The following is a 16416-nucleotide window of genomic DNA, read 5'->3' as shown; positions in this document are numbered from 1 at the left end:
CAGCAGTTAAAGGATCAGCTGGTTGGATTAAACACAAGGTGTAATGGGTCATGTTTAGTCACTATTTTATAGTCTACTCGTTTTATGTCTGACAACAGAACAGATAATATAAATAGCATTCGGTTGTGTTAAAATGCAATATAATGTGATAGATCAAAGAGTTGTTTTTGCAGCAGTATAAGCATTAAATAAAAGGCAGACATGAGAGTGTAACTCAGCAAACTGTATTGACAACAGAGCAGCCAAAACTCGCCGCAAGCCAGCAACAAGGCATGAGCAATCGACTGTCAATCGCATGATCCATTACATCCTGTAACAAGAGTAGAAGTGAAACTACTTTGCACTGGAATTAATTTATTATTATTTATATTGTTTACATTGTAATTTTTTATTTGCTAACATTTAAGTTATTTATATTGTTTATGACACCGGTGAGATCAAAATAAAATGGACACAATGAAATAACAAACACTTGAGTTTTTTTTTTTAAGTAGTCGTTTAGATTAGTCACCTAATCAAAAAATTAGTCGAACGATTAGCCGTTAGAAAATTAGTCGTTAGTGGCACTACTACTGGGTTACATTTACATTTAAAGCATTTGGCAGATGCTTTTATCTTAACCAAGGGTTTTTAAACTTTCTTTAGATACAGTGTAAAGCTTTCTCTTTATACTTGAGGTGCTTGGATGAGGCATTTATACTTAACACGCTCTCTGTTGAACATGAATTGATCATACAGACATGGCACAGACATGCCTGCTCGATCACCTTAAGATTGATCTTTTCGGATGTGAAAACGAGTGCAAAGTAAAAAAAATGGCGTGCACACCACCACACGAAAGGAGGTCTTGTGCATTCAACCCGCCTATGCCGCTATATGTAATTTTTGCCATGCGCACCAATAAACAAGACGGTGAATGACATAAAAGCAGTTTAGTCCATTTAATGATGAGAAATGGCACTGGTTTTGATATCTTACCATAAGATATTTTGGTACTGCATTTAAATAATGTTTCTTTTATACAATGACAGCAACATTTTTACTTCTGTCTTTTGAAAGAGAACAAATGTGTTAAAAAAAAATCTATTACAAAATATCTTGGAACTGTAGGTCCAAAAATACATTATATTTGTCTAAGTGGGTCACGATGTGAAAAGATAGGGTATCCCTAATCTAAACTAATTTACAGTGCATTAAAGGTAAACGTTATATCAGGATTTTACTCCCTGGAAATTGAACCAATGACCTTTGTGTTACTACAGCAATGCTCTAATAGACTTAAAGAACAGTACTGTCATGGGCTTGCCAGAGCTTTTTGTAATAGACTCAGGTCTGAATGTATCTGGCAAGACCATGCCAGTACTACATTCTAAAAATGGCTGGGTTATTTTTTAACCCAAAATGCTGGGTTGAGTCTGTTGGGTTGTTTTGCTGGGTTATTTTTTTACATTTTAAACACTTTTTGGGTAGTTTCAGTTTTCTAGGTGTTGGGTTAAAACTGCTGGGTTATTATGTTGGGTTGTTTGAAGAGGCTCACGTGCTCCGCGCCCTTGATGTTTGAATGTGCTCAGCAATGGTCGTCGTGAAAGGACAGAGTCACTGAAGCAGTTGTTTCAAGGTAAGTGTATATGCTTTTGTGAACATTTCATGAATATAAACAAGATTATAACATTTTGCGAGTCAGCAACGTGTTAATTTATACTGACTAAGACGACGGGTGTAATTTAGAGGAATGACGACTGTTACCTCAGATCGCCATTTACACAAATTGACTTGAATAATCGTTCTAAGATGTTTGATATGGCATATTAATAAAATTAATAAAACAGATGTTACAAAATCCCCATCACACGGTTGATTACGTTAACTCATGACAATTTCTGTAAGCCTTTAACAAAGCGAGTCAAAACCGGTAACGTACTGTACAGAGTGGACCTCCGCAACCCACTTCGGCTTTTTGTGTCACACACGCGCATAGTTTTCCCTTTCCCAGCTTAACAAGCGATAGCGACGCTGTTAAATTAAATTTAGCGACAAACGAAATGCTTTCTTGTCATTCGATATGTAAAGACAGACCGCAAAGGGCGAGGCGCGAGCAGAAGCACATGTTAACTTTACCGGCGGCGCCGCGGCGGAGGATCACGGAGCCGTCGTCTACGCTGTCACTGAGGCAAAGACAAGAAGCACATTCACTTCACAGTCGGTACGGCAGGTAACGCGTCGATAAATTAAAACGAAACAGCGTTTCCAAGAACCGGTGTCTTATATGTATGCTTGTTCCTCTCTTTTAAAATGAAACAATAATTTAAGTGTTTGAATATGAACTTGAAAACATAAACGTATTTGTCACCAAGACGGAGGCTGCGTGGAAGTGACTATCTGTTAACAAACATGTATATGTGTACTGTTATATGAATTTAGATGTGTTATTGAGTCGTATTTAGTTACTATTTTATATTCATTTCATAATATTTTTGGGTTGTCTCCTGTGATTTCAAATGTATATTGACCATCCCTCTGATATGTTGCTGATACTGTATCAGAGATGTTATGTTTTTATCAGAGATCAGATGTGATGTTGTTTTCCAATTATTTTTTTTTTAGAGTGTGCAGAGTTTTAACGTCCATCCATTGATGAGGCTAGCAAGACCTTCAAACAACTTCAGCCAGTAAGTATAACATTTAAAAATTCCTATTTAAAATGTATTGGGAATGTCTTAATTATCTGCTGCATTTTAGTTCTGCAGCACTTTATTCTTTATAGTCAGATCATCCTATTTGTCAGTCTGTGTGGTTTGCAGCCTTTGTTGTTGGCAAAAAAGTTAAAGGAGTGTAACACCAAAGTCTTATGCAAACTGTAAACAGGCTATTGCATTTTTGGAAAAAAAATCTCACACGTGGTGGTAATGCGGCCAGGGATGCAAATGAAACCCTTATAATTTTTATAAAATATATAATTCACTTGGCCCACATGGTTTTCTGAATACTTAAATCTGATCATTCAGTTCAGACCACTAAAAGTGTTTTCCTCTTTTGTAGATTGCAACAAATGTGGTGGAATTTCTTCACTGGACAGAATCCTCGAAACCCTTTCCTTTCTTCCTGGCCATGGGAAACATGCAGCAGATCTCTCAATCTTTTTTCTCAATCAGTCTCTCTGAATATGGAAGTGACTTAAACTGCAATTCGGCCAAGATGGCGACGGCACGCACCGCCTACTTTAAGCTTCAAAAATGCTCTTCACAAACCAATGGGTGACGTCACAGACACTACTTGCATATTTTTTACAGTCTCTGGTTTAAAGGCATTTTAAGTGCTTAAAAAAATAAATACCCCAGGCAATGTGCTTCTATGGGAATTCCTGTAGTCTGTCATTTTTCAAATGGATGAATCCCCTGCTGTTCGATTCCTTTGTACATCTTTGTTCGCGACGAGTAACTTTAATAAATGAAGTATTTTTAGTCAAATACATTCCATTCTGTGAAACTTAAAACATTTGTTCTTTAAAAAAACTTTACACATCTATGAATGATTTTACTTTTAATATAACAATTACATTGTTTCTTTTTTACACTGCTGTAGTTTTGTTTATGTACATTTCAGTATTTCATATATATATACTGTAAAATTACAAATTCTGTCTTAAATTCAAACGAATTGATTCAACCTGTTACATTGTTACTTCAATGTGCATAATTTATGATATTTTACAAATATATTTATACTTGGGTCAGTAAGCAGTCCTTTAAATGATTTTGCAACTTACAACTGTAAAAATGTAAGAGTTTGTAGTTATTTTGCAATCAAATAAACATTTATTTGCTGTTAACAATGGTCTTGATTTACAATAAAGCACATGATAAAAATAACCCAGCAAGAATAACCCAAACCCCAGAATATTAATCCCATAAATGGTTAAAATGACTACATGTTGGGTTTTCTCAACAACCCAACCTGCTGGGTTAAAATGTGTTACCCAACGTGTTGGGTTACTTTAACCCAGCATGTGTTCTGTCCAATATTTACCCAGCGCTGGGTTGCCAATTGGGTTGTTTTTAACCCAACCATTTTTAGAGTGTATGTTCTGTGTGGGAGCATGTGGAGGCATATAGTTGTGTGGCTTCCACATGTTCCCAGTGTTTTGTGGCTGTCATGGTCTTGCCTGACCTTGGTTATTATCCAGGTTGGATGTTAGAGGGCAAGACCATGGCAGCAGTGTGTTTATGTGGGAACACGTGTGTTTCACATCATGTCTGTGTGACACGTGTTCCCAGTGTTTTGTGGCTGTCATGGTCTTGCCTGACTTTGGTTATAGTCCAGGTCGGTTGTTGGCAAGATTATGGCAGCATTGTGTTTATGTGGGAACACGTGTGTGTTCACATCATGTATGTGTGACACGTGTTCCCAGTGTCTTGTCACTTTTACCCTACTCCCTTATGTACTCGTGTCTTAAGTGATTAATTATGTTCACCTGTTCCCCATTGATGTGCTGTCTATATAATGCCCTTGTGTTCTCTGTGTGGTGTGCGTGTGTTGTTGTATGTCAGAGTTTCATGTCCTTCGTGTGCTCTGTTACAGTTCCAGTTTATGTTACGTTTCTTACCAGTGTTTAGTTTATATTCTGTTTTACCCCCTCGTGGGTATTTATGTTCTGTTTTAATAAAATTATAGTTTATTTTTGTAGTTCGTGTCTGCGTTTGGGTTCTTCTTTAGTTTATTTATCCGGTGTGTAAACCGGTCGTGACAAGTACACTGTACTGTCAGAAAAAAAAATGATCTCTACATTAGCTGTCCCTGTAGTGATACTCTTTTAAAAAGTAGGCTATACATTTATACCTAGAGTTTATAATACTTCCTCAAAAAGACATTGGTTCCAAAACCTGCATATTGCTACCTCAAAGGTACATATTGGTATACCAAACGTATACATATCCGTGCTTAAATTGCACATATTAAGACTTTTTTAAATGGTACTGCCGCAGTGATAGCTTGATACCAATTTCTGACATTTTTTTAGAGTGTAGCTACATCATTAAAAGAAATTCCAAATATGCAAACTATTAAGATAATATACTGTAATCAGAGGCATTTCTAATTAGATGGAATTAAGTTTTTCAGAGAATCCCAAATTTAACCAAAACAAAGGAATTCCACTTTTATTATTTTATTTTAAATTAAATTATTATTATTATTATTTTATTATTTTTTATTATTTATTATGTGTGTAATAAAGACATTAATGAATATTCAGGATTGCCCCACTTAATAATTCATAAATAATATAACCAAGAACAACAAATCTGCTTACAACATGCCATTTACTGTGTGTCTATAATCTGAATTATTTTTATGAATTACACATGTATTTATTCGCATGTAGCCTTTCCCAAAAACACTTCACACAAATGTGCAAAAACCCATTGAAAGCGTTCCTTTCATTCCCTTTGAAAATAATGGGGAGGGGGCCAGCAGAACAAGTGAAAAGCATGATCTAGTCACATGTAGAATGAAAAACACATACACTATTTTAAAAGCCAGTGCACTGTATTGCTGGCTCAGGTATTTATATACAATAGGACACACACTGCCTTCAAACTGCAACAGGTATATAAAGGTAGACCAGAAGCTTAGAACGACGCATTTGAGCCACATCAACAACCGACAGACTGACACCATGGGCAGAGTGAGTTCCTAAAATTATTTTTACTGATTAATTGGTAACTATGCATAATATTTTGTATATATGATTAACAAAATGGTTTTTTAGGTCATCTTCTACGAAGACAGGAACTTTCAGGGTCGCTCTTATGAGTGTAATAGCGACTGTGCTGATATGTCCTCCTATCTGAGCCGCTGTCACTCATGCAGGATCGAGAATGGATGCTTCATGATGTACGACCGTCCTAACTACATGGGAAACCAGTATTTCTTTAAGAGGGGCGAGTACGCCGATTACATGTCTATGTTCGGAATGAATGACTGCATCAAATCCTGTCGTATGATCCCTATGGTAAGCTCAGAGAACATATTTTATCAGTTTATTTTTTTCTTAAGGAATATTATATTTGTTTATCTATTTTATGCAACATGAAGCAGGGAGCTGTTTTCTTATTTCTTGTGACAGATATTAAATCCTTCAGCGGAAGGATTTTTCAAAGAATCTTTTCAGAATCGTGATATATGAGAGAAAGAACTAAAATTAAGTTTACATTTGATGTTGATTCTCTTGATAATTTTAACATAATGAAATTCTGTTCCCCTACAGCACAGAGGATCCTACAGAATGAGGATCTATGAGAGGGAGAACTTCATGGGTCAGATGTACGAGATGATGGATGACTGTGACAACATCATGGACCGCTACCGCATGTCTCAGTGTCAGTCCTGTCATGTGATGGACGGTCACTGGCTCATGTATGAGCAGCCTCACTACAGAGGCAGGATGTGGTACGCAAGGCCTGGAGAGTACAGGAGCTTCAGCAATATGGGTGGCATGAGATTCATGAGCATGAGGCGTATCATGGATTCCTGGTACTAATGTAAAAACAGGTTTAAGTTGCAATAACAGAACTCCAATAAAATTTTCTTTAGAAACTGACAACGTGTGAAAACTTATTTGATGGAAAAAAAATTATTAAACCCAAATGATAGAATTCATGGGCGTTGGAACCATAATATGTAGGTGAGACCCTCCAACTTTTTAAGACCAATGATATTAGACCCACTTACTTTTTCTCTAATAATTTAGCGCATATGTCTTTTCACTTGTCAGAGCACCGTCATTAAAATCTTTTCCACAAGGAATGCCCCAATAAATAAAACGCCAGTCCGGGATTCAGCTACAGCCTTGACTTCAACGCTGATGCTTCCTCAAATCCATTCCACTTGGCTTATTTAAGAGTGCATATTAATTAAACTATGTGTGAAACTATGGATATGAATTTAAGTGTGTAAATATAGGTGGATATTCAAAAGGAACTTTGATGTGCCACACCTCCTGTGTGCAGCAGGTGCTATGACTGTAACTGATTATTGGTATATTGACGTGTTCAGGCTAGGACCCTTATCAAACGTGTGAATTGTATGCCTGAGTTACAACAACTTTTTCATGGTGAAACATCAAACTTTGTCAGGCCGCCAAAGACACGCCCTTTAACGAAAACTCCAAATCTTCTCAATTTACCATCGCAAAGTCCTTAAGATCAGTCTGACCAAATATGATGATGATCTGATTAAATTTCTATAAGCAGTAAATCACAGTAGGGGAGAGCGGGTTATGTTGTCACACTTTTCACACTGTCTAACATTTACTGAGCACCATACATCAAAATGGTATAAATCTCATACCAAATGAAAGAAGGAAGTCTTGGGCACATATGTTGTATTCATAACATCTTTATATCTTATCTCATTACAGAGTTGTAGACTGTTGAATAGTGACTGTGCACTTGTGACAATTTGCCCCATCGGAGGGTAAGTTGTCACACTAGGGCGGGTAAGTTGTCACACTAGATTATCTAAAAATAAGAACACAACTACTTAATTGTGAATATTGATTTTAATTTTTAAACTCAAACCAAACTGGAAATATAAACATCCGTGCCTGGAGAATCTGGAAAAACAATTATTTCAATCCAAATAATGCACATTTCAATTAAGTGGCAAGACCACTTTACTTTGAACTTTGGTTCAAATGTTCTATGGCTTTCACATAAAACCAGATAACTGAATGGAACGCTGCAGATAACTTGCTTAACTTAACATGTTTAACCTCTGAACAAAACAGATGCCCTGTATGACTAATAGGACTCATCTCCAGAATCACAATTCTGACACACATAAATTGCCTGGCCTGAGGTGCAAGCATCATGGGCCCAATTGTTGCATTTTACACATTTTACCCAGGTCTCCTTTGGACGACTCTTTGAAAATGGCTCTACACAGACGAGGCAGAAGCACTCTTCATCATCTGATGATGACTCTTGCATGATTTTTCTTCTTTTAGCTGCCTTGTTTTTCATAGGTCCAGATTTCTGCTTCCCTTTCTTTTGAAACAGCTTTTTGCTAGATTGAGGCTTATTCTTTTCTATATCATGTTTTCTGAGCATGTTCGATGTGTTTGTTTGTACAGGGGCAAGTTGTCAGATGTGACGACTTGCCCCAAAGTCATTGAGACAACTTGCCCCATACTTACTTGTGTGCTAATGTTGTCTAAATCTCAAGTTTAGCTCATCATATCACTTTAGCTAAAGTATCAAAAGACACTTTACGGTCTCCTCTATTTTGTGCAAAATAATCATTTTAAACATTCACACCTAACAAAGTTGTATTGCATAAAATGTAAAGTGATTTTTTTTTACTTTTTAAGCAGAAAAATAAGAAAATTGTGCTAACCTCAGATTACAGTGATCTTGACCACATGTGAACAGGAAGTTCACTATAGAAGAAGAAGTCACATAAAGTGGCTATTTGATTTTTGAGATAGAGCCTCTAGTGTTGGAGTTATTAACAGTGTGACAACTTACCCATGTGACAACCTACCCCGCTCTCCCTTATATAACATGTCATTTCCTACTGCCACCATGTGGCGTTACGACTGAATAATGCCATGTTAATGTGTTTGGACAGATTGGACATTTTAAGCCTAAGTTACATCAACAGAAATTTGACATGCCGCCACGGACACACCCTCCAACGAAAAGTCAAGATCTTCGTAATTTAACATTGGAAAGGTCATTAGATGAGACTGAACAAATATGGTTATGATCTGAAAAAATTTCTAGGAGGAGTTCGTTAAAGTACGAAGCCTGGAAATGACAAAATTTGCACACAAATTACAGCGAAAATTCAAAATGGCCGACTTCCTGTGGGGTTTATAGCTTGGCTCCAAGTAGGGCTGCACGATTTGGGTAATTTTTCCCATTGCGGTTATTCATGCTAATATTGCGATGTGCGATTATAATAAATGGTATCATGAGTCAACTTGATGAAAATCCACACACAGTTTAGTGATAATGCTAAAATGTGTATTTGTAAAACTAGAAATGTTTTTGTATTGCCACGTGATCAACTGCTCAGTGTCAGTAATCCTAAATCCAAAATACCGCCATACAACAGACGTAGAGTTTTTTTTAGCTACCAGATCACGGTCAACCTCCTCTGCATCCATCTTCGCTCGCTTGAATTTTTGTAGGTGGACACCGACCAAATATGATGATGATCTGATGAAATCTCTAGGAGGAGTCCGTTAAAGTACAAAGCCTGGAAATGCCAAAATTTGCAAAACTGTCTACCCACATTTTTTTGGCTTCTGACACCCATGTATACAATGAGAGTGTACAGGTCTAAAGACAACAGAAGCTGCAGAAAAATAAGGATCATTCATGAGCATGATGTATTTTTAATACACCACAAAAGAAATCCGGTCAAATGCTTTTTTGACTACCTAAATCTGGTCGTGCTAGAGGACGAGCTTCATACTCTGTTTACACCTCTATTAAGCATTGTCTACTTGTGATCAACCAAAACTCATCTTCATTCCAAGAGTAAACAAGGCCTTGGATTCATCTGTGTTTTGTTCATGACAACACTGAAATTCACACAGCACGCTGATCCCAGAAAATTGTGAGCGTGCCTGTTATTCTAGGATCGATCCCGTAAAGGAGACTGAGTAACATTGCCATAATATTTACAGAATGCGTCCTGTGTGAACAAAAGGGATGAGCAATGCCATAAGGTGTGTTGTACTGAATCGTAGTCGTAGTGTCATTGGAACAAAAAGTTATCGATCAGGGGATTTAAAGGGGATATTTCACAACTTTTTAAGATGTCAAATAAATCTTTGGTGTCCCCAGAGTATGTATGTGAAGTTTTAGCTCAAAATACCCCACAGATAATTTATTATAGCATATTAAAATTGCCACTTTGTAGGTGTAAGCAAAAAATCTGCGGGTTATGGTGTGTCCTTTTAAATGCAAATCAGCTGATCTCTGCATTAAATGGCAGTGTTGTGGTTGGATAGTGCAGATTAAGGGACTGTATTATCCCCTTCTGACATCACAGGGGGAGCCAAATTTCAATTACCTATTTTTTCACATGCTTGCATAGAATGGTTTACCAAAACTTAGTTACTGGGTTGATCTTTATCACATTTCTAGGTTAAAAGAAGCACTGGGGAAAATAGCACTTAAACAAGGAAAAAGTCTGATTTTCATGATATGTTCACTTTAAATGCAGATCCACATTCCGAAGAGAGAGAAATCGCAGGTACAGTAATAAGCAAACTTAAAGGAACAGTATGTAAGAAATTTATATCAATGAATCATAAAATGGCCCTGAAATGTCACTAGACATTAAGAAATCATTTTGATTTCAAATACTTATAACACTGACAACAGTGGTACACGCATGATATTGTCATTTAAAAAGTGGAGTTGCAGCCCTCAACTGATGTTTATGTTGTCATTTTGTGCAGTGTTGTTTTTGGCAGCCCTTTTAGTTTTCGTTTTAGTCTTAGTCTTTTGGACGAAAATGCTTTTAGTTTTAGTGACATTTTAGTCACTTGTAAAATTTATAGTTTTAGTCAAGTTTTAGTCGACGAAAACGCAAAAAGGTTTTAGTCAAGTTTTAGTCGACGAAAACGCAAAAAGGTTTTAGTCAAGTTTAAGTCAATTTTAGTAAAAAAGTATTTTTTAACCAATGAATTTGGGTTAAAAAGTGTGGTGTATTTAATACAATTAAAATGTGCATTAAGGTTGTCCCTGAGGGCTTGCCGTTGTTTTAGTCGGTGTGCCTTCTGCGCATGTCATGACAAAAAGTTATGAAGAAAAAAGTTTAGCCTAATATACCATCATGTTGAGTTTGTGTGTTACGCTGAGACCTCGCTTATAAAGTTGAGAAACGCGTGACTTGCCTTATTTAAATACACCACAAAAAGTATTGGAAATGGGCTTAGGTTTGACAAGCAGATACATGCAAAACTTTAAGCTTACCATGAAATGTGTCACAAGCCGATTGTCGAGTAAAATTGAATGTATATGATATGTTAACAGCGTGACTTGTTACCTTTAAAAAATATTAGCGTGATGAGCCTTCAGGTGCCGCTTGAGATTGGTGGTATTCTTCCCACCTAGTTTGTGGCCACATTTACCGTTGTCTCCCAATATGCATTCCGTTTTTCTGTCTGATGGATTATACTGAAAGTATGTCCATAAATCATCTCGTCGTTTCCGTTTATTTGCGTCACCGCTACGGTCCTTTGAACTAGCCACAGCCGCAGGTGTGTTGTTGTTGTTGTTGTTTGAAATCTGGTGCGCGTGCGCGGCATGGCGGCAGCCGGGTGGTGGGCGTGAGCATGAGTGAGACTGGGTTGAGTGTTGACCCAAAACAAGGATAGAAAGCGGCAGCATTGCTGATACTTTTGAGCTAAAAACAGACAGATTTCACGCAAAATAGGCAGAAATGACATGCATTATGAACGTCAGACTTATAATCATTTTCGTTTCGTCAACGAAAACTCGAAAGCGTCTCGTCATGTTTTCGTCACCTTAGAGACATTTTTAGCTAGTCATCGTCGTGTTAGCGTCATAAAAAATAAGTGCGTTGACGAAAACAACACTGATTTTGTGTATTGGCAACCAGTTGTGTGATTGCACCTACATACTGTTCCTTTAAGTCGCTTTGAAAAAATCCACCAAGTGCACGATTGTGAACACAATAGGTCACATCATCTGTCTTTACAGGATCTTTATGGGTTGTTTATGAATGCAAGGGAGACCCAATGTTTCCCAGCTATGTTCCTGGAGGGATACCAACACTACACATTTTCCAACTCTTCTTATTCTTATTCCCACCTGAATCCACTCATCAGCTCATTAGTAGAGACTCCAATTTGACAAGTAATGGGGTCAGATGTGGAAGACATCTAAACTGTGCATTATTTCTGCACCTTCGCATCAGGATTTTCTCTCTTGCTGTATACCAACTGCAGCAACACTCTCCAATGTCTACTGAAGGCCATCTAAAAGTGTTGCACAAACATCAGTTCAAAATATACTGCCTTAAAATTTTACCAGAATACAAGCCATATCTTGCATAGTAATAATTTTTATAATTTTTAGCATTTTTATGCTCCTATAACAGGGGTGGGCATCGAGGGCCACAGTCCTGCAGAGTTTAGCTTCAACGAACACACCTGAATGTCATTTCCAAACAGTCCTGAAGACTTCAATTCGATTTTTCAGCTGTTTGATTAGGGTTGGAGCTAAGCTCTGCAGGGCTGTGGCCCTCAGGACCAGGAGTTGCCCACCCCTGTCCTATAATGTCATAATTACAATTAGATTAGCCTGGATTTCACAAACACATAAAAGCTATTAATTTATTTGTGTTCTGGGAAAAAGAACAGTGTGCACCTTCAATTTACACAACAATGATGTAGTGCAAAGGCAACACTGTAAAAAAGATTAGCTAAATATGCTGTATTTCATGTGCCAGGCCAGTAGATGGTGATGTTACTTTGCAAAGAAACACTAAATGCCTATGCACATACTGTACAGATTCTTCTACAGCGCAATACAATACAAACAATCAAGACTGCAAATGCATCAAGCTGTTTTGTTTAGTGGACAATGAGGAAGGTTTATTATTAGTACAACTAACCCTGAACTACAAGGCAGCATATTTTGTAAACTTCGTTGGAGAACTGTTAAAAAAATCAGTCATGTAAGCCACCATTGTTGTTTTGGTTATCCTCGCGCATGTCTGTAGACTGAATTAACACATGTGTATGATGTCATCGTATCCCAGATTCACATTTACGTAGTTTACATTGAAATGACAAGGCGTTGTTATCAAACAACTTCCAATTTTAAAACATGTCTTTAATAGCTTGTGCTATTAGAACCCCAAAACCCTGTTGTCATGTAAACGAACAGCCAAACTGCATTAAAACTTGGTTTATGGTAAAAATGTTGTCGTGTAAATGGCCTTTAGAGTTTAGTTTAGTTGCACATTACTTTAGTACAGCATGTATTTTTAGTGCAAAAAAACTATGTTCAAATCTACAAAAGGAAAATGAGTACAAATTTATAATGAGTTTCTTGTTATAAATCTAATTACACCCATACAGCTAAAGCTCTAGTAAATGCACTTGTATTCAAGTGTTGTTTTAGGTGAAAATGAAAATGATGAACATGGTCAGGACTCAATGTTTAAAGTTGTAAAGAAATTATTTTATTGGAACGCTAATACCAGGAATCCATGATACGTCTCATGCTCATGAATCTCATGCCACCCATATTGCTGAAGCTCCTGTACTCTCCAGGCCTGAGATACCACATCCTGCCTCTGTAGTGAGGCTGCTCATACATGAGCCAGTGACCGTCCATCACATGACAGGACTGACATTGAGACATGCGGTAGCGGTCCATGATGTTGTCACAGTCGTCCATCATCTCGTACATCTGACCCATGAAGTTCTCCCTCTCATAGATCCTCATTCTGTAGGATCCTCTGTGCTGTAAAAGTATAAATATAAAAGTTCAAATTGTGCTGAACTGGAATAAAAAAGCTTTAGTGAACAGCAAAGTAAAATTGTGCATATTGGGAACGTACCATAGGGATCATACGGCAGGATCTGATGCAGTCACTCATTCCGAACATAGACATGTAATCGGCGTACTCGCCCCTCTTAAAGAAATACTGGTTTCCCATGTAGTTGGGACGGTCGTACATCATGAAGCATCCATTCTCGATTCTGCATGAGTGACAGCGGCTCAGATAGGAGGACATATCAGCGCAGTCGCTATTACACTCATAAGAGCGACCCTGAAAGTTCCTGTCCTCGTAGAAGATGATCTTTTTTGGAACACAAACAACAATTGCCATTGATCAAATGGAAAAGTATCCAGAGAAAGAAATATTTTTAACTCAAGATTCATAAACAGTACTTACCCTGCCCATGGTGGTGGTGATAGCTGTGTTTGTACTGGTACACTGACACACTTCACAGTTTAACCCTTGCATTTATACCTGCCAAAACCTAAACAATATGTGCCTCCTATTGTTAAAACTCCTGAGCAAGCAACATAGAATAGAGGCCAATGGAAAGCTGAAATGTTTAGGTTCTAGGTATAGATTTTTGTTCTTGTAGTCTAGCAGTAATTTGCCAATATGGTGGTGGGCTTTATGCATCTTAATGTGACCATAGCTTGAATCCCACATGTATGATGCCAGTACACACTTTGTGTGGAGATCCATGCCTTTATAGTATGGCTGTACAATCTTAGAACGAATGTGTTAAAAACTAAATGTGTTATCCCAGAATCCACACATCTCTGTGTTATTATTGAAACAACACAGTTATTTGTTACTTTTAACACAACTTGTGTCAGAGCCGGCCCTAGACCTTTGGGGGCCCTAAGCAAAATTTGGTCCGTTTTAAGTAAGGCCTAAAGAAAAGCAACGACTACCTTATGACTATACTGCACATATTATATCTACTATGTTATTTTTTTTAAATGTGTCTATTAAAATATGTTTTAATTATTCTATGTATACTGTATGTTAATGATCTTTTTTACATTGCTGGTCCTGAGTACATATTTTGTTCTTATGTGGCAACTTGTAGCCTACAGAATGACAATAAAAGACCTTAGGGTGGTCCCGGACAGGGAATATCTTAAGACAGGACTCTGCCTTAGTTTAATTAAAAAACATAACTAATTTTAACAAAAATGCCTTACTAAAAACATTATTTCTGTGGATATTGAGGCAAAACAAAGGGCACTGGTGTATTTTAAGTTATGTCAGTGGAAGCTTTTTTCAGTTTGGACAGCTCTTAGCCTACTTTTATTTTAGTCTAGGTCTAGTTTAATTCCTGTCAGGGAAACTGCCCCCTTGATGTCACGGTAGGAAAATCCATTGTTTTCCTCCGTGTCATGTTTGTGTGTGTGTGTTGTTCACTTACCCTGCCATGTGCTCGTTAGAGCGATCCCCTTCACCTGTGTGTTGATTGTCTCGCTCCAGCTGTTCATCATTACATCATCTCCATAAAGACTCACCTGACTTTCTGTTCCCTGCCAGATTCTATTGTTTGCTCTGTCTCCGTGTTGCTTGGTTGTTCCCTGTGCTTTGGATTACGTGTTTCAGTTGGATGTGTATTGTCGTCGTCGTCATCGTGTGGATGTTCCGTGTCAGCCTGGATTTCACCACTGCTCACCACTCCACCAACGTCGCACTCAAAACACCAACTTCCACCGTAGTCATCGTCACCATTGCCAACAACAACACCGGACTGGATTACTTCCGCATTTGACTTTGAATACTCTCTCTTTGTTTATATTTAATAAACATTGTTTCATTTTTACACCTGCGTTTGCTTCCGTCTTTTACAAGTCATTACAGAAGAATCTGGCCCACATGGAAGCAGCAGGTGGCCAGCCGATCTCCGCGTTGGAGGAGTTTCTCCAGCGATCTCTGGCTCGTATGGATCATCAGGATCAAACCATCGAGGACATGCGGAAGGCCGTCCAGGCAATGGTGGCGAAGGTTTCCGAGCTCTCTCAGCGATCTCCGAACATCACGCCTCCCACTGCGCCACCCATGCCGCCCGCACCATCTTCACCTCCAGGGGGTAGTTTCATCCAGGAACCGAGACTGCCGATCCCGGAGAAATATGCCGGTGAGCCCAACTACTGTCGTACTTTTCTCTCTCATTGTTCTCTACATTTCGCCCAACAGCCCCGGACATTCTCGCTCGAGGAGACCAAAGTGGCGTTCACGCTCTCGCTGCTCTCGGGCAAGGCTGCCCTCTGGGGGACGGCGGTATGGGAAAACCACGACAGCTGTTGTTCCTCGTTCGCCTCGCTTTCCGAAGAAATGAAGAGGGTTTTCGATCGCTCCGTCGCCGGGAGGGAGGCCGCCCGGCTCCTCACGGATCTCCAGCAGGGGGAGCGGTCGGTCTCGGACTATGCCATCGAGTTCCGTACCCTGGCGGCGGAGTGCAGGTGGAACGAGGAAGCGCAGTGGGACCATTTCCTGCATGGGTTGGCGGATCGGATCCATCGAGAGATCATCACGGCGGAATTACCGAAGTCGCTCAACGGTCTGGTGGACTTGGCGATCCGGGTTGACGCACGCCTGTCTACCGTTGCCAGAAGGAAGACTCAAGTTCTGCCCCTACGTCAAGCGGAGTCCACGGATCCTCCCATCGAAGTTTCCGCCGGTGGTCTCTCAGATCCGGAACCCATGCAGGTGGGTCGAGCTCGGTTACCCTGGAAGGAGAAGAATCGGCGGAGATCCTTGGGTCTTTGCCTATACTGTGGTGAGTCGGGTCACCAATGCCAGAGGTGCCCGGTAAAAGACCAAGCCCGATAGTAAAACAGAGGCTACTATCGGGCAGGATCTCCGCACAGAAGA

The 16416-nt window shown here is 38.9% G+C and overlaps 3 protein-coding genes and 1 long non-coding RNA gene across 4 annotated transcripts in view; 3 read left to right on the top strand and 1 right to left on the bottom strand.

The window, feature by feature from the left end:
• The window catches only part of uchl3 (ubiquitin carboxyl-terminal esterase L3 (ubiquitin thiolesterase)), a 129460-nt gene that overhangs the window by 43352 nt on the left and 69692 nt on the right, over positions 1-16416 (top strand). The window lies entirely within an intron of this gene.
• Positions 1375-3538, top strand: LOC141350200 (uncharacterized). The gene is made up of 3 exons (XR_012358186.1): positions 1375-1618; positions 2605-2669; positions 3040-3538. It is a non-coding gene; the product is annotated as an uncharacterized lncRNA (long non-coding RNA).
• On the top strand, positions 5557-6614 carry LOC129451638 (gamma-crystallin M2-like). The gene is made up of 3 exons (XM_055214946.2): positions 5557-5683; positions 5768-6010; positions 6266-6614. The coding sequence occupies exons 1-3, from the start codon at positions 5675-5677 to the stop codon at positions 6536-6538; spliced, it is 525 nt and encodes a 174-aa protein (XP_055070921.2). The 5' UTR covers positions 5557-5674; the 3' UTR covers positions 6539-6614.
• Positions 13210-14196, bottom strand: LOC129451631 (gamma-crystallin M2-like). Its single transcript, XM_055214938.2, has 3 exons — positions 13951-14196; positions 13612-13854; positions 13210-13514 (listed from the first exon to the last, which is right to left on the bottom strand). Exons 1-3 carry the CDS (start codon positions 14020-14022, stop codon positions 13242-13244), a joined length of 588 nt encoding a protein of 195 aa, XP_055070913.1. The 5' UTR covers positions 14023-14196; the 3' UTR covers positions 13210-13241.

This window comes from Misgurnus anguillicaudatus, chromosome 17 (genome assembly GCF_027580225.2).
Source record: "Misgurnus anguillicaudatus chromosome 17, ASM2758022v2, whole genome shotgun sequence".
NCBI classification, from domain to species: Eukaryota; Metazoa; Chordata; class Actinopteri; order Cypriniformes; family Cobitidae; genus Misgurnus; species Misgurnus anguillicaudatus.
The sequence above is the reverse complement of the archived record's forward strand: the minus strand, read 5'-3'. Positions and strand labels throughout refer to the sequence as shown.

What these genes read in the sequence shown, in the direction of transcription:
- LOC129451638 (XM_055214946.2), top strand. An exon ending in CCTGTCGTATGATCCCTATG is followed by an intron (nt 6,011 to 6,265) that starts GTAAGCTCAGAG and finishes GTTCCCCTACAG; the next exon opens with CACAGAGGATCCTACAGAAT.
- LOC129451631 (XM_055214938.2), bottom strand. Translation starts at nt 14,022, where the DNA reads ATGCAAGGGTTAAACTGTGAAGTGTGTCAGTGTACCAGTACAAACACA. An exon ending in TCACCACCACCATGGGCAGG is followed by an intron (nt 13,855 to 13,950) that starts GTAAGTACTGTT and finishes GTTCCAAAAAAG; the next exon opens with ATCATCTTCTACGAGGACAG. An exon ending in CCTGCCGTATGATCCCTATG is followed by an intron (nt 13,515 to 13,611) that starts GTACGTTCCCAA and finishes ATACTTTTACAG; the next exon opens with CACAGAGGATCCTACAGAAT.